Source organism: Myotis yumanensis, unplaced genomic scaffold, assembly GCF_028538775.1.
Source record: "Myotis yumanensis isolate MYYU_CA2020_CCGP unplaced genomic scaffold, mMyoYum1.0.hap1 SCAF_8, whole genome shotgun sequence".
Taxonomy (NCBI): domain Eukaryota; kingdom Metazoa; phylum Chordata; class Mammalia; order Chiroptera; family Vespertilionidae; genus Myotis; species Myotis yumanensis.
In genome coordinates, this window is record NW_027223759.1 from 44389070 (window position 1) to 44415537 (window position 26468).

A 26468-nucleotide genomic window follows, 5' to 3' on the forward strand; every position below is an offset into this window, starting at 1 on the left:
TTGCCCAAGTAACAGGCTTTCTAGAGGTTGCTAGAATACAAATATAACTATCAGTGTTCATTATTTAGATTATGTTGTTTCCAAAGCAACTTTGACAGTTATAAATAAAACTCAGAAATGTTCAGTTGGGAAAATGGAAAAAAAAGATAAAAATAAATGGAATTTAAATTGCTTCAGAAAGCATTAGTGTATGCAAGAATTTATGAGGGAAAAAGAACTGGGCACCTTGTTTAGGGATTTTGTGCATTAAAAATATATAATTTCCAAGGGTGACTTCCAAGTTTACATTAAATATAAAATAAAATCTGAATTGCTTGTACATGGCAGCACAAATCACAATTTTTTTGCAAGTGGTTACTATTTTTAGTATATTACTATGTATACAAAATGAGTAGAACTAATCCTATAATAAATCATGTTTTCTGTATACTGAGTCTAAGTCTCTACTTGCAGAACAATAACAGGATTATGATCTTTCCACTTAATGTGTCAAGCAAGCTCATCGATTACATTGGTAAAAAAATGTGGTAAAAATGGCTGTTCTGGAGACACTGATTTTGTGGGGACTTGGCTTTAGGGAAAGAAATAAAGTAAAAGATGGAAAGAGAGAAAAGGAATGCGTGAGTGGAAAGGCAATGACCTAAAATATTATCTATACAGTAAGTTGCAGAATTCTTGCTACTTTTGGTCTAAAAAAAAGAACTTATAAAAGACATAGAATAACAAATCTTCTGACTTAAGTCGCCTGTCAGGATGGGACATCCACCAATTCTGCAAGAATTCACGAAGGATTAGTATTACCTTTGGCTACATCGGTGGCCCAGGTCATAATGTGTTCCATGTCCATCTCTTCACTTCTGTTGCTGTTAATGTAATCATACAGTGATCCCAGGGAAGCATATTCTATTTTTAATGGAAAGATAAGCATTTAATTAAAAATAAGGGGCATCTCATAAATAAACCTTTATATTTTCATTGGGGAGATGTATTAAAAACTTAACAGAAGACATCAAAAGTATATAAAAATATACTTTTCTAAAAGTGTTTTCTAAAAGTATAAAAATATACTTTTCTAAAAGTGGTTTCTAAAAGTTAGTCTTATCCTGGAAAAAAAAAACTGTCCAAGACAAGCACTACCAGAATGAATAATCTTCAGCCAAGGACAAAATCAAAAGTCACTTAAATGGAACTCAGAAACACAAAAGTGTATTGGAAGAATGTACTGGAAGCAAAGGCAGACATATAAATAGGTATTTCTTTTAAAATGGTTATTCTTATAAGATAGATAAGACTAAACACAAGTCAGAGTTTATATGACAATGTAAATAAATCAACGTTGCTGCGCCAGAATTTAGAACAGCCCTTAAAATTTAGCACAAATGGCCAAGAAAGTGAGGCAATGCCTTTAAAAATGGCTTTGAGGTGTAAATTACATACCATAAAATCCACTCACTCTAAGTGTACAATTTGATGATTTTTAGTAAATTTATATAGTTGAGCAATCACAACCACAATCCAATTTTTAGAACCTTTCCATCATTATAAACTGCTCCCTGTGCCCATTTAGTTATTTACCACTCTCATTATCTACTTTCTGCTTTCTCTATGCCTTTTCTAGATATTTCATATAATGGAATCTACAATATAAGGACTTTGTGTCTTTCTCTGTGTTCTTTCTCTTCACATACTGTTTACAAAGTTCATTCATACTGTAGTACATATCAGCACTTCATTCCTTTTTATTGATGAATAATATTCCATTGTATGGATTTACATTTGGTTTATTCATTACCACTTGATAGGTATTTGGTTCCCAGCTTTTGGCTATTATGAATAATGCTGTTATGAAAATTTTCATAAATGTATTTGTGTGGAAATATATTTTCATTTCTCTTGGATAGATTCCTAGGAATGGAATTCTGGGTCATATAGTAAGTTTAGCTTTTCTTGTAAGGCAGGATTGCTAGCAACAGATTCTTTCATTCTTTATCCAAGAATGTCTTTATTTTGATTTCATTTTCAAAACATAATTTTTATGGATACATTTTTTTTCTTTTAGCACTTTAAATGTTTACTCCCTTTTGGCCTCTATTGTTGTAGATGAGAAGTCAGTCATTAATCATATTGTCATTCCCTTGTACATGAGACATTTTTTCTTGCTACTTTCAAGAATTTTCACTTGGATTCTATCAACAGTTTGACTATGATGTGTCTAGTGTGTTCTTTTGCCTTTATCCTACTTAGAGTTCATTAAGCTCTTCAAGTATGTAGAAAAATGCATTTTATCAAATTCGGGAAGTTTTGTTGGCCATTATTTCATCAAGTAGTTTTCTTTTTTTAAAAAAATATATTTTATTGATTTTTTACAGAGAGGAAGGGAGAGGGATAGAGAGCCAGAAACATCGATGAGAGAGAAACATCGATCAGCTGCCTCCTGCACACCCCCTACTGGGGATATGCCCGCAACCAAGGTACATGCCCTTGACCGGAATCGAACCTGGGACCCTTCAGTCCGCAGGCCGATGCTCTATCCACTGAGCCAAACCGGTTAGGGCAAGTAGTTTTCTATTTTTTATTTTTATACCATTCTTCTCTTATTTCTTTGCTTTATACATTAATTGGTATACCTGATGTTGTCCCATAGGTCTTTAAGTTTCTGTTAGTTTTTCTTTAAAATTTTTATTTTTCAGATTAAGTAATTTCTACTGACCTAGTTTAAAGTTCGCTGATTTTTTCCTCCTATCTCAATTATGCTGTCAATTCTAGTGAATTTTAAATCTCAATTATTGTCTTTTTAAACTCCAAAATTTTCAGAGTCCTTTTAAAAAAAATTTCTATTTGATGAGATTCCCTATTGGTTGATTCATTGTTTTTACACTTTCCTTTAATTCTTTAAAGTCTTTTCTAGTTCTCTGAACATTGATGCTTTGATATTTTTGTATTATTGAATCCAATGTGTTAATTTAAAGAGGCAAGGTTAGTGCTATCATTCCCCAACCCATCTAGTTTTTCAAACTTGTCTCAGTTAAGTACTACTACCCAGGCACAGAGTATGGCTAGATCCTAACGCTGCAGAAGGTTGGTGGAAAAGTTCACATATTTTTTTGGTAGATACTTGTGAACAAATAATTTAACCTAGCACCTGTAGAAACAAAGACAAATTAACACATTTTAACACATCAAAATTTGGCTAGGATAATCAACCTCATAGATCAATAAAAGAGCTATAAATACACAACTTACAATTATCTCACAATTTTGAAACTTGTATTGCTTCAAAGAAATGATTATTGTTAATATTTAATGTTACTTACTGGCCTTATAGGTAAAGAGGTATAGATCTAAAAAGAACTAGTCACTGATAACCAAAGATTTTGGGTACGAATAGGTATGAGTAGAGAATATTAGAAGGTTCATGAAATAAAGGACTGGCTAGTCTATTTTTTAAAAAACCCACTAAATATAATCAAACATACTCATCCAATTACTTGGATTCTTTCTCCCTCTTTTGGATGAGAAGACAGTTTGAACATGCTAGCTAAAAATGACTGCTCCATATCCTCTTAGGGACTGAGAGTAAACTCTTGGAAAAAGAATTCACATCATGACCCAAGTCCTTTTTTTCTACTCTTCATCCTCATCTCAAATGAAACCAGGAAACTTCCTGAATAGTCCACTGAGTGAGTTAAAGTTAAAAATCTCATCCTCAAAAGCATTAAGCATGAAGGGCACAAGACAAAAGCAGAGTTTCTAACCTTTTTGGAGCATCATACTATCATCTACTAGATAAGAATAATTTAAGCTACATACGAGGATCAGAAAACTGGGTTCAGATTTATAAGGTAAACACAACCTGTAAAAAAGTAAATACAATAGACTAGGAAACAAAGAGCAATATGGGAACTGGGTCAGACACAGGGTTTAATTTTAAATTAGAAGTCTGATCTACAAGGTTAAGCATGGCTAAGATACTAACAATATAACCCTTTATTGGGTATTCAATAGAAAAAACATAAGCTCCTAACGCTATGTAAATCTTTGATTATACCTCTTTACCTATATGTGAACTTTTCCACCAACCTTCTGCAGAGTTAGGATCTATGTCCATATCCTCTTAGGTGACTGAGAGTAAATCTTTGGTTATACCTCTTTACCTATAAGGCCAGTAAGTTTTTTAATAGAAAAAACATAAGCTCAAGATAAAAACTGCCACATACCTCATTTTAGGCACAGATCTAAAGATAGCTAATTGGGGATAAAATACCCACTACTTAAGATAAAAATACCACTTATCAGAGTAAAAGCATGTTAAAATGCCTGCTATCAGAAGATGGAAATAACAGCAGCTATACCCTTTGCGTTTAAGAACCAGTTGTAATCACAGCTTGCACACAAGAAGAGGAACTTCTCTGTACAAGATCAATCTGAGAAATTACTACCACTCTGATTCTACCACTAACGGTGACCTTGGCAAAGTTACTGAAGTTGAAATTTTAGGCTCTTATTTGTAAAACAAAAATTATTTTACCCATCTCATAGGGTTATTGTAAGTATTAGATGAAATAATTGATAAGAAAATAACGAATCCAATCCATTTCACTGAGTGTGTTTAGTTGTTAAGTTCTTACCTCTAGAGTAGAAGATAGGGCTAATCTTTTAAGGCAAAGGACTGCGAGGACAAATGGCCTGTTCAAAGTTATTTACTGTAAAATTGAACATTATATTTATTATATACCTAAAGCTGCTGACTGGATTGTACAAGCATGAGTCTAAAGCAGTGGTTCTCAACCTTCCTAATGCCGCGACCCTTTAATACAGTTCCTCATGTTGTGGTGACCCCCAACTATAAAATTATTTTTGTTGCTACTTCATAACTGTAATTTTGCTACTGTTATGAATCGTAATGTAAATATCTGATATGCAGGATGTATTTTCATTGTTACAAATTGAACATAATTAAAGCATAGTGATTAATCACAAAAACAATATGTAATTATATATGTGTTTTCCGATGGTCTTAGGCGACCCCTGTGAAAGGGTCGTTCGACACCCAAAGGGGTCGCGACCCACAGGTTGAGAACTGCTGGTAAAGTATCTAAAAAATATGTGTGTGTTTTTTATGGCAAAATTTTCTGTGTGCCCCTTTTTGGAAAGGACATTTCCATCAGTTATAAATTGCTGTTCCAAATTATGTAGTAAGTTAGATCAAGGTCATTACCAACCCAGATGACCAAACCTGAAAAATACTGTTCTCATGTCAGAGACCTTGAAGAAAGAATACTCTAATGGGATTAAAACGTCTTTCAAAGAATTATAACATGAATAGCTCAAGAAATCTTAATTTGTAAAAGGTCACAGTTACAAAAAACATCGCTCATTTCAACTAATTAAATGAAATTTTAGTTAAATGGCACCTTTAAATATTGGTATTGCAGCTGCAAGTGCGTTTAAATAGCATTTACGCAGATATAATTAGCACAATTAAACATGGGTAGAAGTGGAAACACCATTCTTAATTATATTGATATAATCAGTTTTATTAATGCGTTATAGCAACAAAGGTGACATCTGATAGTAGCACACAATTCATGACTAAACCTAATATTAAACATTTTAGCATATTAAGGAATCTAAAGATAGATAATTGGGGAAAGAAAATCAAATAATGAGTTCCTACCTGTGACGATTCCATAGTTGGGAGGTTCAAGAACTACTCCATAAAACTGGATGATGTTTCTGTGACTGAGGACACTGAGTATTTCTGCCTGTATAAAAATAAAAAATAAAATTTCACATTTATAAAAGTCTAATGAAATAGGTTCCCTACTTAATTTTTTTACATACATTTATAAGATAAGTAAGTATAAGTATATGATGCTGATAAAACTCTTGTGTTAGCAGCATTCTTGAAAGGTTAAGAATTTCTATTGAACCTTTCTGAAAATTTAAAACTGAAATGGGGTTGAAGTGGCAACAAGAGAGGAGCCGACTAGCAAGCCAGTACAACTGATGGTGAAGGAAGATGACTAAAGAGGGAGGTACCATATTTATTTGAAGTGAAAGTCCTCTTCCTAATAGTCAAATATATTTCTTCTGCATAATGTCTCTTCTCAGAGGCTGCAGCAAGACTGAACTTCTACCAGTTGGATGAATAGTCATGATAAAATTTAGGTAGAGGTTTTTAACTATTAATGGAACAGATTCAAGTAATATCTATTTATATTATTTATCTAATCATTCATTAAAAATGTTATTTCTGACCCTGGCCGGGTAGCTCAGTTAATTAGAGAGTTGTCTTCATACACCAAGGCTGCAGGTTTGAATCAACCAATGAATCAACCAATGAATGCATAAAAATAAATGGAACAACAAATCGATGTGTGTGTGACTCTCCCTTTCTTGCTAAAATCAATAAAAATGTTAAAATGTTATTTCTCTCCTACTGTATGCAAAAAGTACTATAAAGGCTAGAAAAGTGGATTATTCACTTATAGCTCTGACTTGATAGGAAAGCCATATTTTATACTTTAAAATGTATTAAATACTAGAAAACTGTACTGTGGAGTGACATGGTAAAAAAAAATTATATTTATTAAACTTAATTTCTGAAGTGGAAAAAAAAGAGATAGTACATTTATATCTGGTGTGTGTGGTATTTAAAAAACACTACTCCATGGACCCTGAGCTCTGATGTCCTCACTGATTCCAAGGTTCCATGATTCCATGAGAATATGATAGCAAAGGACAGAAAAGCAGCTCATCCGATCATTCAGAGGAAGCAGTCTCCTTACTGCAATGCATTCAAGGTCAAAAGCTCTCTCCAAAGAGGATCTCTAAAATATCAATATGATCCAGGGTCAGTCTATTTGCCCCAAATTCAAGAAGCTCTGAGATGATCCCACATTTTACAAAAATAAAAATTATATATATAGAAGAGAGATCGGGAAGAAATTAAACAAAATATTAATTGTGGATATCACTAGGTAGCAGAAAGATCCTACGTGATTTTAAAGGTTTGTATATTCCCAAATTCTTTATAATAAGCCTATATAATTTTTAAATCAGAACAAGTACACATGATTATTACAGGTATTATGTATGACTAGAACATATAAATATAAAAATATTTATTTGCACGGAAATTCTGATTTTCCTAGGAGAGAATTAGGAAGAATCAAAACTCTTGCCTTATATTCACAGGACTCCCCTAGGCATATAAAAACTAGTTTAGTCTGGCTGTGGTGGTGCAGTGGACTGAGCGTCGTCGGGCTCGATCCCCAGTAGGGGGTGTGCAGGAGGCAGCCGATTCATGATTCTCTCTCATCATGGATGTTTCTCTCTCTCTCTCCCCCACTTCCTTCCTCTCTGAAATCAATAAAAATATATTTTTAAAAAAAGAATGACAGTTGATCAATTATATAACCACAGTAGAAGCTACATTTGAAATTTGTATTTACCAGCTGGCTGCTGATTTAAACTTTCAGAATGAAGACTTTGCCTGTTGCAGGGTCTGCAGTCCATGGCAATTAAATGAGCAGTTTCTTGACAGCCTTTTCTTGTTTTGGTTATTCTCCAAGCATGCCCTTGCCTCGGCATTGTACTTTTTCAGATTCAGAATGCAGAGGATTGCTTAGGCTTAACCCTTCCATTTCCAGTTTTCTACCCAATACATTTGATCATTTATTTCCAAAACCACCTCTGCAGGTAAGCCAGCCTTTTGTCAAGTCCACTGTTACCCTACCCACAGTGGCAGGTGCTCCTCTCCCACACACTGAGAAGGGAGCCCTAATTCTCAGGAGTGGGGCTACATTTCAAGCAGGTTCCCTGCTACAGACTGAACGTGTTCCTCTAAAATTGATATGGTGAAACCTAACCCCCAATGTGACCAGGTCTTTGGGAGGTGGGCGCCATGAGTGTGGAGCCCCTATGAATGGGATTAGTGCCCTTATAAAAAAGGCCGAGGATTGTTCTCTCACCTCTTCCACCACACGAGGAAACAGCAAAAAGACAGCCATCTGTGAGCCAGGAAGCAGGTTCTGATCAGACACCAAATCTGCTAATGCCTTGATCGCAGACTTCCCAGCCTCCAGAACTGTGAGGAATAATGTTTGTTGTCTACATGCCTCCCTGTCTTCAGTCTTCTGTGAGAGCAGTCCAAATGGACTAAGACAGTCCTCTTCATAGGACTAGGCTGGCATAAAAGTCCACAGATACTGAACTAGGCCTCTCATGAACAGAACGGGTTCGAAAAGACAATGCCACTGTACTTCTCAGGACAGCATGCCTATCTTCGTCACCACAGAGCCCAGAGCCATTGCACTTAGCAGCAGGATATCAGGGACAAGGGAACTTTTTGATTTAAGGACTCCTAAAACAGTGTTTCAAGTCTATAAGACCAAAACATCTAGCTCTTACAGGCAAGACGTGGGTAGGACTTCCCCTCCTTTCTGTTTCAGGCACTGATTATAAAGATAACTGAGGCCGAATGCTCAATATGAGGAATTAAAAGATTTATATGCACCAGGTCACACAAACCAGGATCAAAAACAACACAATGCTGTTTAATTAATTGCGTTTTCACCGCAAGCGTATCATGGTAGGGGCATTTTCCTAACAGAAAAACTGGATTCTACACGTGTAGCAAGATGGAAAACCAGGCCCTCTCCTCCTAAAAATGCAGCGTACAGGAACAACTTAAAAAGTAGGCTTGACTTTCAATCCTGTATTTAATCACCAGAGTGTCATGCAAAGGTCATGCTCTTTGAGTCACGTTAGGCTTAATGAGACCCATTCACTAACTCAGTCACATGACAAGCAGCAAACCTCACAGTTCTGTAGGTTCTCTTTCAAAAGCTGCCCTGTAGGTATTCAGGGAGATAAAGAAGGACAAATGAATCGAATTCAGGTTCCATAATTTGAAACGGCCTATATTCCTAATGATGTTTCATGTCATGAAAACTTTTCTCTGGAAGGAAAATGGCTAGAAATACTAAGAAAAAAATACGCCAGTCATTCTATGCACTCCTGGGGAACAGCTGAGCAGAGCCCTGTGGGATTTATTACGAACATCCCCACTGCTGGGAAACCTACTGCTCAGTGGTTTTCCTGGTGGGCTGCAGCAGACTCACCGCATGTGGCCACTCGGAGAGCAGCCTGGGCTCCCCTCCAGGAACCAGGCTGCTGCCTAGTTAAGTACACACCCAATTCAGGGCAGACTAACCTGGCAGGATGGGAGGGTGGCTCAAACGGAATGAAACAAATAGCGAAGATTTAAGAACGGGGATTATAGAGCTATTTCCAAATCATCAAAAGACTAAGAGATTTTACAGTCTTCGTGCCCACAACAGAACGGCACTGTGATGATAGGAAAAAGTCAAATATATTGTAAACAACTTGTATTTGATTTGGATGACAGAAGCATATACCAAACCCCAGATTTCCACTTAACAACCTAGGTAATTTGGTCAAAGAAATAACTTGGTGCTAAAATTACATGGAAAACCTCCCTAAAGGGAGCCTATAAATTAGTCCCAAAGTATGAACTAATGAAGGAATAAGCTTCTAAAAAACTGAATAGCAATATAATTTAATTGAATACTGACTACATGAGTGGAAATTTAAATTCTAGTTCCAAAATAGATGGCCCTAAAAGCCACCTGGTCACCCTGGACCTTGTTTTCCTAGTAAATGACTTGGTTGGACAAATTATTTTCCAGATTCCTTTATGCTTTAAGTTTCTATGCATTTCTGTAAAATAAAAAAAGTATTATTAACAGTTCTTTTCACAGAGTGGGTACTCAATAAATATTTGATAAGCTGAACTGGGATAATTAATCATGATGTATTAGGACGTTCTCTAGAGTCAAACGGGCTTGAGCATGAGCACTGGCTCTGTCATTCACACAAGCGAGGTGACTTTGAGGAAGTTATTTAACCTCTCTGGGCCTCAGTCTCCTCATTTGTAAAATGGGGACAGTAATGCTAGCCCAGTGCCCAGCAAGTGCCAGGTGCTCAACTCAGCCTAATTCCTTTCTCTGACAGCTTACCCTTCCTTTACAGTCAGTTTATCATTTGCAGTGAGGTCAAGCTTATGGGCAAATCCAGATCTCTCCTAACAGGATTCCACCTTCATTTTAATTAGCTTTGTGTATTTATTATACCCGACCTTCCACGTTTACCTATGTTTTTACCTCAATATAGCACTTTAACATTCCAAAGCACTTATCTTAGTTGACTCTCACAAAGAAGTTACTTTATCATATTTAGATTTTAAAAAACTAGGACTTTGATTGGATTTGTTCAAGCTCACTTTCCAGGAGCTTAGTAAATGTCAGTAATAAAATATGAATCTAGGTTTCCTACCTCTGACTCTTTTATATATTTCTCCCCTCTCTCTTTAAAGGAAAAGCCCAATAAAAATATGAGTCCTTTCATCTCCACTTTTTATTTATTAAAAGCTGCCCTTGCTCAAAGAGATTCTAATTTACAGACTCCTCTATAATAACACCTAATATTTACTGTGTGCCTACTATGAGGTAGGCCAAGAACTTTACGAAGATTAAACCTTTAAATCCTCACAGCAAACCATGAACTTGGGTCTACTATTATCTAGGCACAGGGAAATTTAAAAACCTGCTCAAGAGCATAGTAAATGGCAAAGTCAGGTTTTTAACACACGTAGGTGATTTCTAAGCCCTGCTTATAATCACTAAACCACCCCACTGTTCTTTACAAACCTATTTTGAATACAAAATGGAAGGCTAGTTTATAGAACATCCTAAAATTACAACATGCCTAGAAAATTCCAAGCTCTCTTCAGTTAGTTACAGAAGCATCAGAAACAACTCCTCATCAGCACCCTCGTAGGGCCTCAGCCGCTGGCCCCGCTGGACTGGTCAGGTTGCCATGCCTCCCGCACACTCAACTGCACAGGATCAAGTTAAGCACCATGATCTCACTCTCCATAGGCACTAGGCCATCAGGCCAGCTTGCAGCAACCAAATTTATAGCTAATAAAACCAGGTAATTGCACAGCATGAGGCACCCTCTCTCTATGCAAAAATTACATGGTTAGGAATTTAGAGCGACTCTCACAATCTGATTAGCTAAGTGCTTTATAATATTACTCTACAGTGCAACAGAGTTTGATTATTTACATCCCAAAAGAGAAATGTTTGCCACATTGATTATGGAAATCTGCAAATTCATTTAGAAGAATTCAGGCAAATTTAATTTTCAAATAGTCTGCAAAGTCCTTTAACGTCTTATAAACTCCAATTAGAGGGTATCTTGAATACCTGGATTCTTCAACTGAATTAATGATTTTACTATTTCTGGGTTCTGCCAGCATACTCAATCAATAACTAATGACAAAGGCATGTGTGTGACACCTGCCAGACTACTGATTTTAAAAGAAATAGCAAATCCTAACAAATACACAGTAAAAGTAATATGGAGGGAGATAACTTGATCAAAAGTATGAGCATATTTAATAAAGCTTTGTGTGTGTGTGTGTGTGTATTTGTGCACATGCATATGTATGTTTAGTGGTAGTTAGGGATGGTCAGCCATAATGGCCTAGAAGCAGTGGTTCTCAACCTTCCTAATGCTGCGACCCTTTAATACAGTTCCTCATGCTGTGGTGACCCCCAACCATAAAATTATTTTCGTTGCTACTTCATAACTGTAATTTTGCTACTGTTATGAATTGCAATGTAAATATCTGATATGCTATATGTGTTTTCCGATGGTCGCGACCCACGGGTTGAGAACCGCTGGTAGAGTAAAAGTTAAAGAGATAATAAGGACTGGCAGGGAAAAGAGGTGGGATGGGTGTTGTAAGGCATCATAAACTCCCCAGTGGGTCCTCCTGGTGAAGGGTAGATTAATCAGATTATCAGCAGAATATAGTATAAGAACATATTAAAATCCCATCACTAACACCTTTTGTTCTGAATCTACACTCATGAAGCAATCTCTAAGTTTGTTTTCCACATACCTCACCTACAAATCGAAAATTTAATAGTTAGCAAATTGATTTTATTCTTCAGTCTCAAGTCAAATATGCTAGTATGATTTAGTATCCTGAGTTCGCTCAACTCTGAACTCTTAAGATAAAATTTATGAACACAGAAAGCAGAAGCTACCATTCCAGGGACCTATTTGGGCAGACAGCAGCTTTTCCTAGGCGGTGTCTTCACTATATCCTTGGGAGTCTTAGGTCTCCTATAGTGGCAAACTATTTTTCAAGACAGCTTATTCAATTGTCTCAAATTACTAGAGTTGACCTATGTAATTTCCTGGGTTCCTGATTCGATCTTGCTTGCTATATCCATTTCAGCTCAGATTTTTATCTCATTTCCACATACTGTCTTACCCCAAATTCTGATTTTTCTCTTTGCTTGAAGGGTCAGTGGGTGTCCTTAATTTGACTGTAACTCTTCTTAATACTTTAATACTTATAAAAAGAAAGAAATTTTTAAAAAGCTCCTTTAAAGGCATTTGCTAAATGGTACTTAACAATACTGTTACTGGACATCCTTCATGCCTGGTGACTGGATTAGTGTTTGTGTAGCAGATTTCTTCTATCTTATGCAACAATGCTTAGAACCCTTGAGAGATCAGAGACAGGCCTTGGTTTCTATTTTGAGTTCTCTAGGTGGAACTCTTCTCACACAACAGACTCTCATTATTACTAAAAGTCCCAGAGAAAATAATTCAAGATTTCTCTATAATACTAATTTATCAACTGCCTAGGACCCTCAAGAGACAAGAATCATTTTGCACATAAAATATATTTATATATATAAAAGGCTAATATGCAAAGTGTCCCCTCTCGAGTTCGACCAGGACACTGGGAGTTTGATCGCTCGCTATGATCGCCCACCAGGGGGCGGCGCAGAACATGGTGGGTGACCAGTGGCAGGGGTGGGGCACTGAGGGAGCGAGGGAAGGAGGTGTCAGGAACTGAGCGGTGGCGGTGCGCAGCAGTGAGGGAAGGAGGAGGCGGGGTACCTGATTGGCCCTGATCACCTACCAGGCCTAGGGACCCTACCCATGCACGAATTTCGTGCACTGGGACTTTCATTTATGTGTGTGTGTGTGTGTGTGTGTGTGTGTGTGTGTGTGTATACATACTTGACATGACTGATGCCACCTACCAACCTGCATCACAGTAACACTTCTGGCACCCCACACATTTATTAACAACGTGCACAGGAAGTTACTGCTGAATAATGCTGAAAGGTAACAGTGAGCCCAGATATAAGGTTCTCACTAAATAATGAGATCCAGCCCTAGCTGGTTTGGCTCAGCGGATAGAGCGTCGGCCTGCGGACTCAAGGGTCCCAGGTTCAATTCCGGTCAAAGGCATGTACCTTGGTTGTGGGCACATCCCCAGTAGGGGGCGTGCAAGAGGCAGCTGAATCGATGTTTCTCATCGATGTTTCTGACTCGCTATCCCTCTCCCTTCCTCTCTGTAAAAAAATCAATAAAATATATTTTAAAAAAAATAATGAGATCCAATAGTGAGCTCAGAGATGAAGAAAGTAAATTAGAACATCAGCGTGTTTTCGAGGAGATGGATAAATTGTGGGCTATGAAGCATGACTGTGTAGACCCTATTAAGGGCCTACCAAAAGGCATACAAATTTCTTTAAGGCTGGGAGAAAGGGATTTGATACAGATGAACCAGATCCTATAAATATCACTATTATCATTCTTTTGAGTTTTAGAACTTGTGAGCTGAGTATAACCTTACTTATACATTAGCTAATACTTATGAGAGCTTCCCGTGTATCAATACTGTTTCATCACTACACATATTCACTCATTTAATCTATGAAGTCAGCACTATTATTATCATCCCCAATTTATCTCTAAGAAACTAAAGAACAGAATGGTGAAGTAACTTGCCCATGATCAGACAGCTAAGAAGTAGTGAAGTGAAGATTCAAACCAGGGAGTCTGGCCTGCAATCCTATGATTTCAACCATGATGTAATATTGCCTCACAAATGAGTATCTATTTTTAAAATCACATAGGCATACATGTATATACATGTACACAGATGTACATGCACACACATTTCTACATATTGCATACAGATAAACTCACCTATGACTATACATATGCCTAGGACTTTGTACACAGTAAATATTCTAACATTTATTTGATCTCAGTATGGAAAGAACTCTAGAATCAAAATCAAGAGACCTTCGTTCTAGTCTTGGTTCTGACACTGGATGGCTATGTGATTTGGGGCCTCAGCTACCTACTGATAAATGTCAAAATGTGGAGGTAAAAGGGAAAGAATGGATGATTTAAAAAGTCTCTTCAACTCTAACATTCTGACTTAAATCTGATTTAACTGGTTTGGAGTGGGGCCCAGGCAATGGGTGCATATTAGAAGCTTCCAGGTGAATATAATGTGCAGCCAGAATTCAGCTCCACTGGCCTAGGGCAGTGGTCGGCAAACTCACTAGTCAACAGAGACAAATATCAACAGTACAACGATTGAAATTTCTTTTGAGAGCCAAATTTTTTAAACTTAAACTATATAGGTAGGCACATTGTTATTAACTTAATTAGGGTACTCCTAAGGCTTAGGAAAAACCACACTCAAGGGGCCAAGGAGCCGCATGTGGCTCGCGAGCCAGAGTTTGCCGACCACAGGTAGGGTGATTGTTGGCAAGCTACACTGTAGCCTACTTACTTTGGAGTCATAAAACCCTGGGGCTGTTTCAGCTGTGTCATACATGTTTGCACATTAATTAGTTCCTCCATTAATGTCCTCTTTGTGTTCTAACATCCACTCCAAATACCACATCACATTTAGTTGTCATGTCTCCCGAGTCTCCTTTGGCAGTCTCCGTATGGCCCTTGCAAGTATCAATGTCCCTGAGCTTGCTCCCTCTATTTCATCTATAAAATAAGAAAACCAGTATCTACTTAAAACAGCTGTCAAGACTAGTTTTACATGAAAAGTACATGCTAGGCACAGGGTTTTCCTCAATATATGCTAGCTGTTGTAGTTGTACCTAGAGTGGCAAAGGAAATCTTTTTTAAAAAATACAAAGAACTGAACTTAGATATACAGAACATCAGCTAGAACTATGAATGGCTGAAAAACATATCCACAGGCTGATAGCAAGAGCACAGTGAAACACATAAAGATGAGAAGAGGCCAAAACACAAGTCTGGACAGGACACTGACCACAGACCAGAGCGAGGCCAGTGAATGCAGCATCGCGCCATCCTGCATACTCAGGGTGTGCACGGCCGGGGGAAATCCCTACATTCAAAGACCAAAATATACCAAGATGACCACAAGTTGTTAAGCCCGATTCTTCAAACTTCTCCATAAACCTCATACGGTGTTGTAGTATTTTAAAAATCAAACGCCAAGCTGAAAAAAGGTGAACCTCACTTCGCTTTCCACTTACAGGGTAAGGAAGCTGGCTTACCATCATTAGCCTCACCATTACTGCATTGGATGGGGAATCTGAATTCGATGGGGCAGTTCTTGTGTTTCTATTTTCTACCCATTCTTATATTTTTGTGTCAGAGGTCACAGAAGACCACATGACACTATCGTTGTTTTTCAAAACAACTCTCTTTGGCCTTGGCTATCATTTATCATAATGAAGTTTCTGCTGTATTGTTGTATTGGTTACATCAAATGAGGCCCCAAGTATGAGCCGATTCAAATCCAAAAGGACTACAGATCCAAAGTCAGGGGAAAAATATTTTTGAGTAGTGAACATGGAACACAATGATCTATTATCTATAAAATGGAGGATATTATCTCCCAAATCTCAAAAGGCTACTGGAGAATGATGCAGAGAGCAATGCATGCTTAGTGTGCAGCACTGAACATGGGCACTGAACTAGGAGTGCAAAGACTAGGGTTTGGGTTGTGGGTTTTCCCCACCTCTCCTCTATGCCATGCAGCAAGTTCTTAGCCTGCCAAGAACTTAAACACTGGTGGGCCCTAGCTGGTTTGGCTCAGTGGATAGAGTACTGGCCTGCGGATTGGAGGGTCCCAGGTTCAATGCCGGTCAAGGGCACATGCCCAGGTTGCAGGCTTGACCCCCCAGTGGGGGGGCATGCAGGAGGCAGCCGATCAATGATTCTCTCTCATCACTGATGTTTCTTTCTCTCTTTCTCTCCCTTTCCCTTCCTCTCTGAAATAAATAAAAACATGTTTTTAAAAAACTGGTAGATTTGGGAGCAATAAAAACTATTAAATAAACTTAAAAAATAAAATGTTTATTTTGGAATAATTTTTAGACTCAGAGAAAAGCTGTGTTTTAGATTACGTTTAGATTCAAAGTAAAAGATAACAGAGTCCTTACAGCCCTACCCAGTTAATACCTTATTATGCTACTATAGTGCATCACTATTCACTAATGCCAGACTGTTTGCACCTTTCATTAGTTCCTCCATTAATGTCCTCTTTGTGTTCTAACATCCACTCCAAATACCACATCACATTTAGTTGTCATGTCTCCTGAGTCTCCTTTGGCTTCAGGATTTTGATAAGAATCAAATAAATGTGAAAACACTTTTATAAAATAAACTAGAGGCCCGGTGCACAAAAATTTGTGCACTCGGGGGCGAGGGGGGGGGTCCCCCAGCCCGGCCTGTGCCCACTTGCAGTCTGGGACCCCTCGGGAGATAACGACCTGCTGGCTTAAGCCTGCTCCCAGGTGGCAGAGGGCAGGCCCAGTCCCTAGGTGCAGCCCCTGGTCGGGCTCAGAGCAGGGCCGATTGGGGAGTTGGGACGCCGCCCCCTGTCATGCACAGAGCAGGGCGGATCGGGAGGTTGCGATGCCACCCTCAGTCACGCTCAGGGTACAGCCGATTGGGGGGTTGGGGCACCGCCCCCTGTCACACTCAAGGCAGGGTCGATGGGGAGGTTGCGGCGCCACCCCGTCATGCACAGAGCAGGGCTGCACGAGGTTGGGGCGCTGCCCCGTCATGCACAGAGCAGGGCCGATCAGGGGGTTGAGGAGCTCCCCCCTGTCACTCACAGAGTAGGGCCGATAGGGGAGTTGGGGCACCGGCCCCTGTCACACACAGAGCAGGGCGGATCAGGGGGTTGGGGCGCTGCACCCTGTCACACTCAGGGCAGGGCCAATGGGGAGGATATGGCTCTACTCTGTCACACACAGAGCAAGTCCCGTGGAGGGGGGTTGGGGCGCCACCCTCTATCACCCACAGAGCAGGGCTGATCAGGGCGTTGGGGCGCCGCCACTGTCACACACAGAGCAGGGCCGATCGGGGGTTGGTGCGCCGCACCCTGTCAAACACAGAGCCGCAGGGCGATCAGGGGATTGGGGAGTTCCCCCCTATCAGGCACAGAGCAGGGCTGATCAGGGGGTTGGGGCGCTTTCCCCTGTCACGAACAGAGCAGGGCGGATAGGGAGGTTGTGGCCCCGTCCCCTGTCACTCACAGAGCCGCAGGGCGATCACCGGGTTTGGGCGCTGCCCCCGTCACGCTGATCCCGGTGCCAGGAGCCTCGCTGCTCCGCTGATCCCGGTGCCGGGAGGCATATTACCCTTTTACTATATAGAATAGAGGCCTGGTGCACGGGTGGGGGCTGGCTGGTTTGCCCTGAAGGGTGTCCTGGATCAGGGTGGGGGTCCCCACTGGGGTGCCTGGCCAGTCTGGGTGAGGGGCTGAGGGCTGTTTTCCGGCTGGCGGGTGACTGAAGCTCCCAACTGCTCCTTTTTTTCTTTTCTTTTTTTTTCTATACTGGGCCAGCTTTAGCTCTGAGGCCTCGCTGCTGAAAGCAGGTTTTTGGCCTTTACCTTTTGTATTTGATACAATGTTGCAGTCCGGCTGGCTGAAGCCCGGCTGACTGAAAGCCGGTTTCTAGGGTTTTGTTTAGCTTCTATATTTGCAACATAGTTGCTTAGAGTTGCAGCTGAGAGGCCGGCAAGTTAGGTGGGGAACGTCGGAGTTCGCCATCACTGGAGCAAGCAAGCCTCCCTGCTCGCTTTAGTGCATGGCTGCCGGCCGCCATCTTGGCTGACAGTTAATTTGCAAAGGATATGCTGATTAGCCAATGGGAAGGGTAGCGGTCGTACGCTAATTACCATGTTTCTCTTTTATTAGTGTAGATAGGAGTATTAGAATATAATTTACTATTGTTATGCATTAAAGGAGTCCATGCATGTAAAGCACCCCAAAACTGCCCGGAATGCATTAAACTCAACATGTTGGTTATTCACATTATCATTATAAGTACTTATACCTTTGCTACATTCTGACCAATCCTATGTCTTCAACTATTGCTTGGGGTTCAGAATTTCTTTAGGACTACGGACTTTATTTTCTCTGTAGTCAGCTTTATAGAGTTATAGCCCTTGACCAAATCTTGAAAAACACCTTGCTTTAACCAACTGAGTTAGCAAAGCAGCTCAATCTAGGAGAGCAAGAAAGACAAGAAGACAAAGGCATTAATGGAACCTCAGAAGCCACCAACGTTTCACTTCATCAAACAATGTTTCTCAGAGCTACACAGGCAAAGACGCCATGACATTCAAGAGGGAATATTCCATAGACATCAGAAAGTAACCAGTATCTATACATTTCCTGTTAAGTGATCTGCACACAGCTTATGGTGATGGCAGGCAGCAAAGTGATGCTTTTCTTTATCCCTCAGTTTACTGAGCTTGTTAACTTGCCCGGGAGAAAGCTCAACCAGGATCCATATACTCTCACAACTCACCCTACAGAGATCAGGAAATAGTGCATACATTCCAAGTTGCTTTAGAACAGTGGTTCTCAACCTTCCTAATGCCGCAACCCTTTAATACAGTTCCTCATGTTGTGGTGACCCCCAACCATAAAATTATTTTCGTTGCTACTTCATAACTGTAATTTTGCTACTGTTAAGAATCGTAATGTAAATATCTGATATGCAGGATGTATTTTCATTGTTACAAATTGAACATAATTAAAGCATAGTGATTAATCACAAAAACAATATGTAATTATATATGTGTTTTCTGATGGTCTTAGGCGACCCCTGTGAAAGGGTCGTTCGACCCCAAAGAGGTCGCGACCCACAGGTTGAGAACCGCTGCTTTAGAAGAATAAAATGGAGGAAAAGCTCTGGAGCTGAACCTGTTCTGAACGTCACTAAACATCCTGCTGATAATAGCATAAGAATTTACTAAGTGTTCACAAGGTTTTATGACCCAAGAACTGGGAGAATACTGAGTTGTTTTTTTCATAGAGAAGCCAACATGTCCACTTAAGGGTATGTTTTTCAAACCCATTAAATATAGTGTAACATTAGCTGATAAAAAGTACAATGTGTGTGTGATGAGGAGCAAATAGCTTAGTGGAGGCGTAAGAAAGAGTAAAATAAATTCTTTAATTGTAATAAATGGCAAGCCCTTTCAACTTTTAGCATTATCTTTAGAAAAACCATACTAACAAATAAAAATCCAGAAATCTTTTTTTGAAGCCAGTTACAGAATGCTTCTTGATCAAATTCATAGTTCCGAGCAGTTAGGATGATTCTTCATGAAGTTTGTTGATACACTGTTTTGAGTCAGAAGCAAAAACTGTATGTGTTCTGGCAGTTGTTTAGGGTAGCAATGACCCCAACCAAACTTTCATCTTCTACCCCTCTTGCGCTAAATTGTGGCCATATGACACAATTCTGGCTATTAAGATAAAAAAAGTTATTATTCACATACAAAAAAACAACACACACTCACGTTTGACCCCTTCCTCACACCATACACAAAAATTAACTGAAAATGGGTCGGACATAAATGAGCTGAAACTATAAAACTCTAAGAAGAAAATATAGGAGTAAATCTTATTGACCTTGGGATAGCAAAGCCTTCTTAGATATGACACCAAAAGTATAGGTAACAGAAGAAAAACAGATAAATTGAATGATATCAAAATTAAAAATGTTTATGCTTCAACAAACATCAATCATCAGAATTCAAACAAAAGTTAACTGCCCGTTTGTGGCAGAGATGCTGCAGAGAAGATTCAGGCAGCACAAATGTGGTCCCTTAGGCACAGTGGTTCTCAACCTGTGGGTCGCGACCCCTTTGGCGGTCAAACAACCCTTTCACAGGGGTCGCCTAAGACCATCCTGCATATCAGATATTTACATTACGATTCATAACAGTAGCAACATTACAGTTATGAAGTAGCAACGAAAATAATTTTATGGTTGGGACAACATGAGGAACTGTATTTAAAGGGCCAGAAGGTTGAGAACCACTGCCTTAGGGTCTTTTCCAGAGCTGAGCTTATTAAAGGTAAAGAGCACTGGATCCAGAGCCAGAAAACCTATGATGAAGCTCTGGTTCTCAAGGATTATATTTGGGAATCATACTGAACCTATTTTATTTGTAAAGAAGATAATATAAGTAACAGTACTTTATAAGTGGTAAATACATTATCTGAATATTATTTATTGTAATTTGAGGATAATGCAAAGGATACCGGGTTAAAACCTTAACAGGATTTATTTCAGCCTACTTATTTATAAAGCAGATTTCTGAATGGTAAGGATTAAAGCAGCCGTTTTTCCAAGAGGCTGTGGAATCTGGACAAGAGATAAGTAATTCTCAGTGATGATTCAGATATGATGTTGATCTAGATCAAGAAGCTGAATAGTGAATTATGTGATACTTTATTCACTAGTTGCTAGAAATGCTATGAAGAAGAAAAGCAAAAGGACCTTTTATTGTTAATGTTAAACGTTATCAGATGCCTATCATTTGAGCATATTTAACCTTCTCTCTTGTAAGAAGCATAGGGTAGGCAGTGAATATCATTTAAAAATAACATACACAGTAGGAACTTAATAGTGTGCTCCTGACAAGAGCTCAAGACTGGCGAACCAAAGACCTGGGCTGTGCACTGGAGTTTATTGCTACCCAACATAGCTGTTCTGAACTTCAAATTACTGATTTTTATTAATGGGGGGTTGGAATTGTTGGATTAAAATAGCTATTAAAATTGCAGTTTGAGTATTGTATGAGATTTCTAAGATACAGACCTTTTATAATTATGTGCAAACCTATCCATGAAGCAAATCACCTGCCACAGTATCAATTCTTTATCACCTTTCAAAGCTCCTTTCTCTTATTATATTGAGGTGACTATGTATAAAATAACCAAATCTTGACCCATCCATAATTAGGAGTTCACAACATAGTCCCATAGTTCATAATCATGAACACTTACATATTTTAAATGTTCTTTCTAAAATTACAAGTATTTTTTAAAATTCTCACCCAAAGATATACTATTATTGATTTTTAGAGAGAGAGGAAGTGAGAGGGAGAGAGTGAAACACTGATCTGTTGCCTCCGATATGCACCTCGACTGGGGATCAAACCCTCAATCCTTTGGTGCATAGGACGATGCTCCATCCAACTCAGCAACACTGGCTAGGGCACATTTATTAATCTATGTATCTTTTCCAATAAGCTATTTATCAGGAATAAATAAGGATTTCTAAAGTATAAAAAAATTGCTAAATAATTGTTTAAATGGATTTTTGTAGGTTGGTTGGTGGAAGAGCACTATTATTTTCTTTTACTTAAATCTTGCTGTCCAAAAGCCAACAGTCCTGGCATTAGGAAATTTTATGTGGGTTACAATTTAAGTCAGTACTTTAAACACTAAACAAAATAAAATCTCCTTTGCTCCTGGACTCCCATTTCTTTCTTAGGACCCCAAAATTCCCACCTATATATATAAAAGCCTAAGCGACCGAGTCACTGAATGACTGGTTGACCGGTCGCTATGACGTGCACTGACCACCAAGGGGAAGACGCTCAACACAGGAGCTGCCCCCTGGTGGTCAGTGTGCTCCCACAGCGGGAGCGCCGCTCAGCTGACTGATGAGCACCAGACGCAGAGCTCACGGCTGGCTGCTGCAGTCCGGAGACCACAGTGGAGCGGCAGCGAGCCTATTGAGCTACAGCAGCAGGCACATTGGGGCCAGGATGAGCAGGAGAGGCAGGCAGGAGCGGCAGGTGATGTCAGACTGCCGGTTTCCACCCGATCCCCACAGGCTATGCCGAGGGACCCCACCGGTGCACGAATCCGTGCATCGGGCCTCTATAGCAGCAGTTGCTAACCTTTCGGACCTCATGGACCACCAGTGGTCCGTGGCCCACCGGTTGGTGACCGCTGCTCTATAGAATATAAAATACAGTAATAACAAGATACTTATTCACTGAAAGAAAGGGGGGGGGAGGCAAAAGAAAACACACTTCTTTTTTACTGTTATATATGATTACTAGACAACCTCCCTTATACATAAAATTACTTGTCCTGAAAAAAATCTTTTCACGATGACATTTTAATTAAAATTGATGCTTCTGTCTTTTCTTGTGCCTTCATCCTGACGCCTGCCTCCCCAGAGAACTTAGATATTTATAATTCTCTTCTTTACACACACCTGCACTGCACTATATGCCTCAGTAACAAGATGACTATCAAAGCACAAAAGACTTAATTCAGCCATAATCACTATTATTCTTTAGGCCAAGTGTTTTGGCAGATTCCCAATCTAGATTCTGATAGTAAATGGGAAACTCTGCAAGTAAATTTTATGGTAAATCATTATTATATTTAAAATATAAAAAATATATTATGAAGAGCTTAAGAAAAATCTAACACAGACACAGGAAATCATGTTTTCCCATGCAACGTCCACAAACACAGCCAGGGATCCCTTTTAGATTGAGAGGAAAATCGGGAAGACCCATCTGAATATTTTCACAGCTACTGTTCCTGAAAACGGGAGCCTCTTGCAAGAAAGGGATAGAACAAAGATCTTAATGTTGCAGGTCTGAAAGATACCCACATCAAAACCAGGTACGGTGGTCCTACCTAAGCAACTGGCAGACTGCAGGATGGATGTGGGCACTGTTCTGCCTAATACAATCTGAATCAAACACTTTGCATCTGATTCTCCATGTGAGCTTTTATGCAAACTTCTAAAGTGCAAGGAATCCTGGGGTGGAAGAGCTATTCTGAGAGATTTCACATAGTTCATGTAATTAGGGAAACCACTTCCTTTGATTGTAAGTGTTCAAAACAGCTGAATTTCTCCTATCAAAGGCACTCTGTGATTTGGGTCACCTCTTTTACTTTCCCTTTCATGTTTCTCAGGATGAGAGGTGAGGCTGGAGAGCACATTATTTAGGGGAAAAAGCGATTTCGCTTTTTGTTTTAGGGATTGAACTTCCACTAGATAAGAGACTGTCGTTTAGAATCTTCCTTTCTTTCTCGCCCTCTGTCTCTTTCCTTCTCTATGGAGCCTCTTCGGTGAATACAGAGAACACAATCCAAAATGCCAATTTAAGGGTGATGGAAAACTGTCGTACTGTGTGTAAAGGATTCTAATTTTCATGTTTGCGTTTAAAACATATTTAGAAAGAACTGTAATCTGCAGCATCTTGATCTTCACATTATGCATGTTTGTCGTTATAACAGTTGAACAAGCAAGAGACAGAGACAAACAGGCCTGGGAAAAGGAGACTTCTCCCCGCTCCCAAAAAAGCACCAGCCACCAGCTTATAGTGTCAAAGAAACTACATACCACCTTGTTCTTTTGCTGTATTCCTGGAGTATCCTTTCCCCCTAAAAGTGGAAGCAGGCTCATTGAATGAGGTGGTCCATGCTGCTTTTGCCACCACTAGTCTAGCATTCATACTGTTAGGGTATTCAGTACAACTTTTTCTAAAATACCTTGGTCAGTTTAGCACACAGATTTGCCAGTGAATATAAAAACTGAAAATGAATATGCAAACAAAAGTAATTTACCATTTGTCAACCACTTCGATGCCCACATTTTCCTGAATATAAGGCAAGCCAAAAAAATAATGAATATGCTACAATCTCTAAGATTTTAGTAAATTTAAATTTTAGTTAATTAAAATTCTGTATAGCTAAAAACTAGTAATGTCAGTCATATCAAGGAAAAAGGGTTTTGAACCGCATGAATAAAATATGACAAAATTCTCTAACGTGACAACATCATTTGCATTCATTACATTTGCTCTTTACATTTCAAAAGGGAAACACAACTAGGCAGGAATTATCTCCATTTTATAGGGGAAGAAACAAAGTTCCAGAGAGGTTAACTGTTTTGTCTAACATCCCACTGAGTAAAAAGCAAAGTAGGAGCAGACAGAACTTTAAACAGATGAAAAGGACATGATCTCCCTGGTCCAGGATCCTAAGTTTCCCTTACCACAGTTTGAATTCCACATTAGCTTTTCTGGCAGTGTATCACATTTTAACTCACAATAAGACAAATATAAGGTAGGGCGTATCAGTACCCTTCCCCTAGAAATGAGGAAGTTAGGGCACAAAGAGCTTGCCTGAAGACTAAGCTGGTCAAGTGGCCGAGGTAGGGATTCCAACACAGGTCTGACCCCACAACCACACTTTAAACCACTGCCTCTGTACTGAAGGTCTATGTTTGCAAGTTTGTTTCTCTCAGTTGAACTATTAGATCCTGTGGGTCCATCCAGCACAGTTCTGGCATATATTAAGTACTTAATAAATAGCTTCTGAATTAAGAAACCACAGCACAATACCGTGGGAAGGCTCTACAGCCTAAATAAAAGAAGGTTTAAAGGGCATCATAGCTATCTCCAAGTATCTGAAGGCTGCCGGGTGGAGGAAGTATCAGACCCAATTTATGTGGCTCCAATGGACCATACTAGAACCAAAGGGTAGCAAATTCTAACTAAAGCCAATTAAGGCCTTTACAAGAGGCCAAAAAAAAGTGTGTGTGTGTGTGTGTGTGTGTGTGTGTGTGTTAACGTAAGGCTCCTATTACCAGAGGTATTAAAGTGTCCAGATAATCATATGATGTGGGAAATAATCCCATATAAGAATCTCTGGTTGGGTACCCAAATGCCAGTCCACTGACCTGCTATATCAGGGATGTTAAAAAACAATACTCACACATGCTCATGCACACACATGTGCTAGGCTCTATTTGGAGCTATTACATTAGAATCTTTAGAAGTAGGGCCAACTATGTATATTTTAACAAACCAAGTTATTCTGATGTGCAGCTAAAATTAGAAAAACTAGAGGTTGGTCCTTTTCAGCTTTACATTTCTGTAGTTTTATGAAGGTATGCTCTCAGTTGTCCCTTCATTTTATGACTGTGTTTAAAATTCTAAAGTACTATAGATGCTATAGTCCCTGAAGGACTCTCACTCCCTACATCATCAAACTCTGGCCTGTGTCCTTTCTGTTAGCTATTGTGAAAGAGCTTCTTCCAGGAAATTCGTTTCCAAATTGTGCGTCATTTCTCCCTGTGTTACCCAATCTGTTTTCAGATAACATCCACTTTTAATTACCATGGTTAAAAACAATGACATCAGCTCTATGGGTAAAGGACTCTTCCAAGTGTACCCTGCTTTGCTACTATACTGTCTTCAAAAATTCAGGAGTTGCATAAAAAGTGTTTCTTCACCATACTGCCCCTCTTAAAATACACAAAAATTTAGATAAATCATTTAAAAATATTGCTCCCCTAGCCCGGTCGGTGTGGCTCAGAGTTGAATGTCAGCCCATGAACCAAGAGGTCTCTAATTCGATTCCTGGTCAGGGCACATACCAGGGTTGTGGGCTCGATCCCTAGTAGGGGGCGAGCAGGAGGCAGTCCTTTGATTGATGTTTCTCACGAATGTTTTTATCTCTCTGTTCCCCTCTAAAAAAATCAATAAAAACATATTTTTAAAAATATTTCTCCCTAAATTTTATTTACCTCCATTACCGGCTTTAGTAGAGAACTACTTATTGAGGACTCTACGGAAATGAGCCAGTTTTTAATCAATAAATATTTTTGAGTACCTACTATGTGTAAAGCACTGTCGGGCGCTGGGAAGTGGAAGAGATCACAGTATATACTCAGCATGTATTTCTAATATTTATTTGACGCTTACAATGTGCTAGGTACTGTGCTACACTATGCTGAGCATGTACTTCTAACCACCACACTACACAAAACCAACTTAGGACACATGCTGGGTAGAGGTATAAGCAGAGTCTATGAAAACACAGAGAGAAACTGCAACTCTGAAAGGGGGGAAGGGACCGACGGCAGGAAGAGCTTTTAAGAAGGGGCATTTTAAAATTAAATTAAATTAATATTGATATTAGAGAGGGAAGAATGGAGAGAAAGAGAGAGAGAGAGAGAGAGAGGGAGAGGGAGAGAGAGAGAGAGAAACATTGATCAGTTGCTGTATGTGCTCCAACTGGGGAATTGAATGCAACTTGGGAAGGTACCCTGACTGGACTCGAACCCAAGACCTTCCATTGCACGGGACGATGCCCAACCAACTGAGCCATACCAGCCAGCGCTAAGGAGGGAAATTTTAAGGACAACGGCCCTCTGACCTGTGGGAGCTGTAGAAATGCATTCCAGCTGGAGGCAGGAAAG

At 39.4% G+C, this 26468-nt stretch overlaps 1 protein-coding gene across 4 annotated transcripts in view; it reads right to left on the reverse strand.

Annotated features, from left to right (window-relative positions):
• The window catches only part of MAP3K20 (mitogen-activated protein kinase kinase kinase 20), a 143891-nt gene that overhangs the window by 79399 nt on the left and 38024 nt on the right, over nucleotides 1-26468 (reverse strand). For all 4 annotated transcript variants that reach the window (XM_070422739.1, XM_070422738.1, XM_070422737.1 and 1 more), the window contains 2 exons: nucleotides 5678-5765; nucleotides 802-903 (listed from right to left, as the gene is read on the reverse strand). In XM_070422739.1, the coding sequence (XP_070278840.1) occupies nucleotides 802-903; nucleotides 5678-5765 (190 nt within the window). The remainder of the gene's footprint in view (nucleotides 1-801; nucleotides 904-5677; nucleotides 5766-26468) is intronic.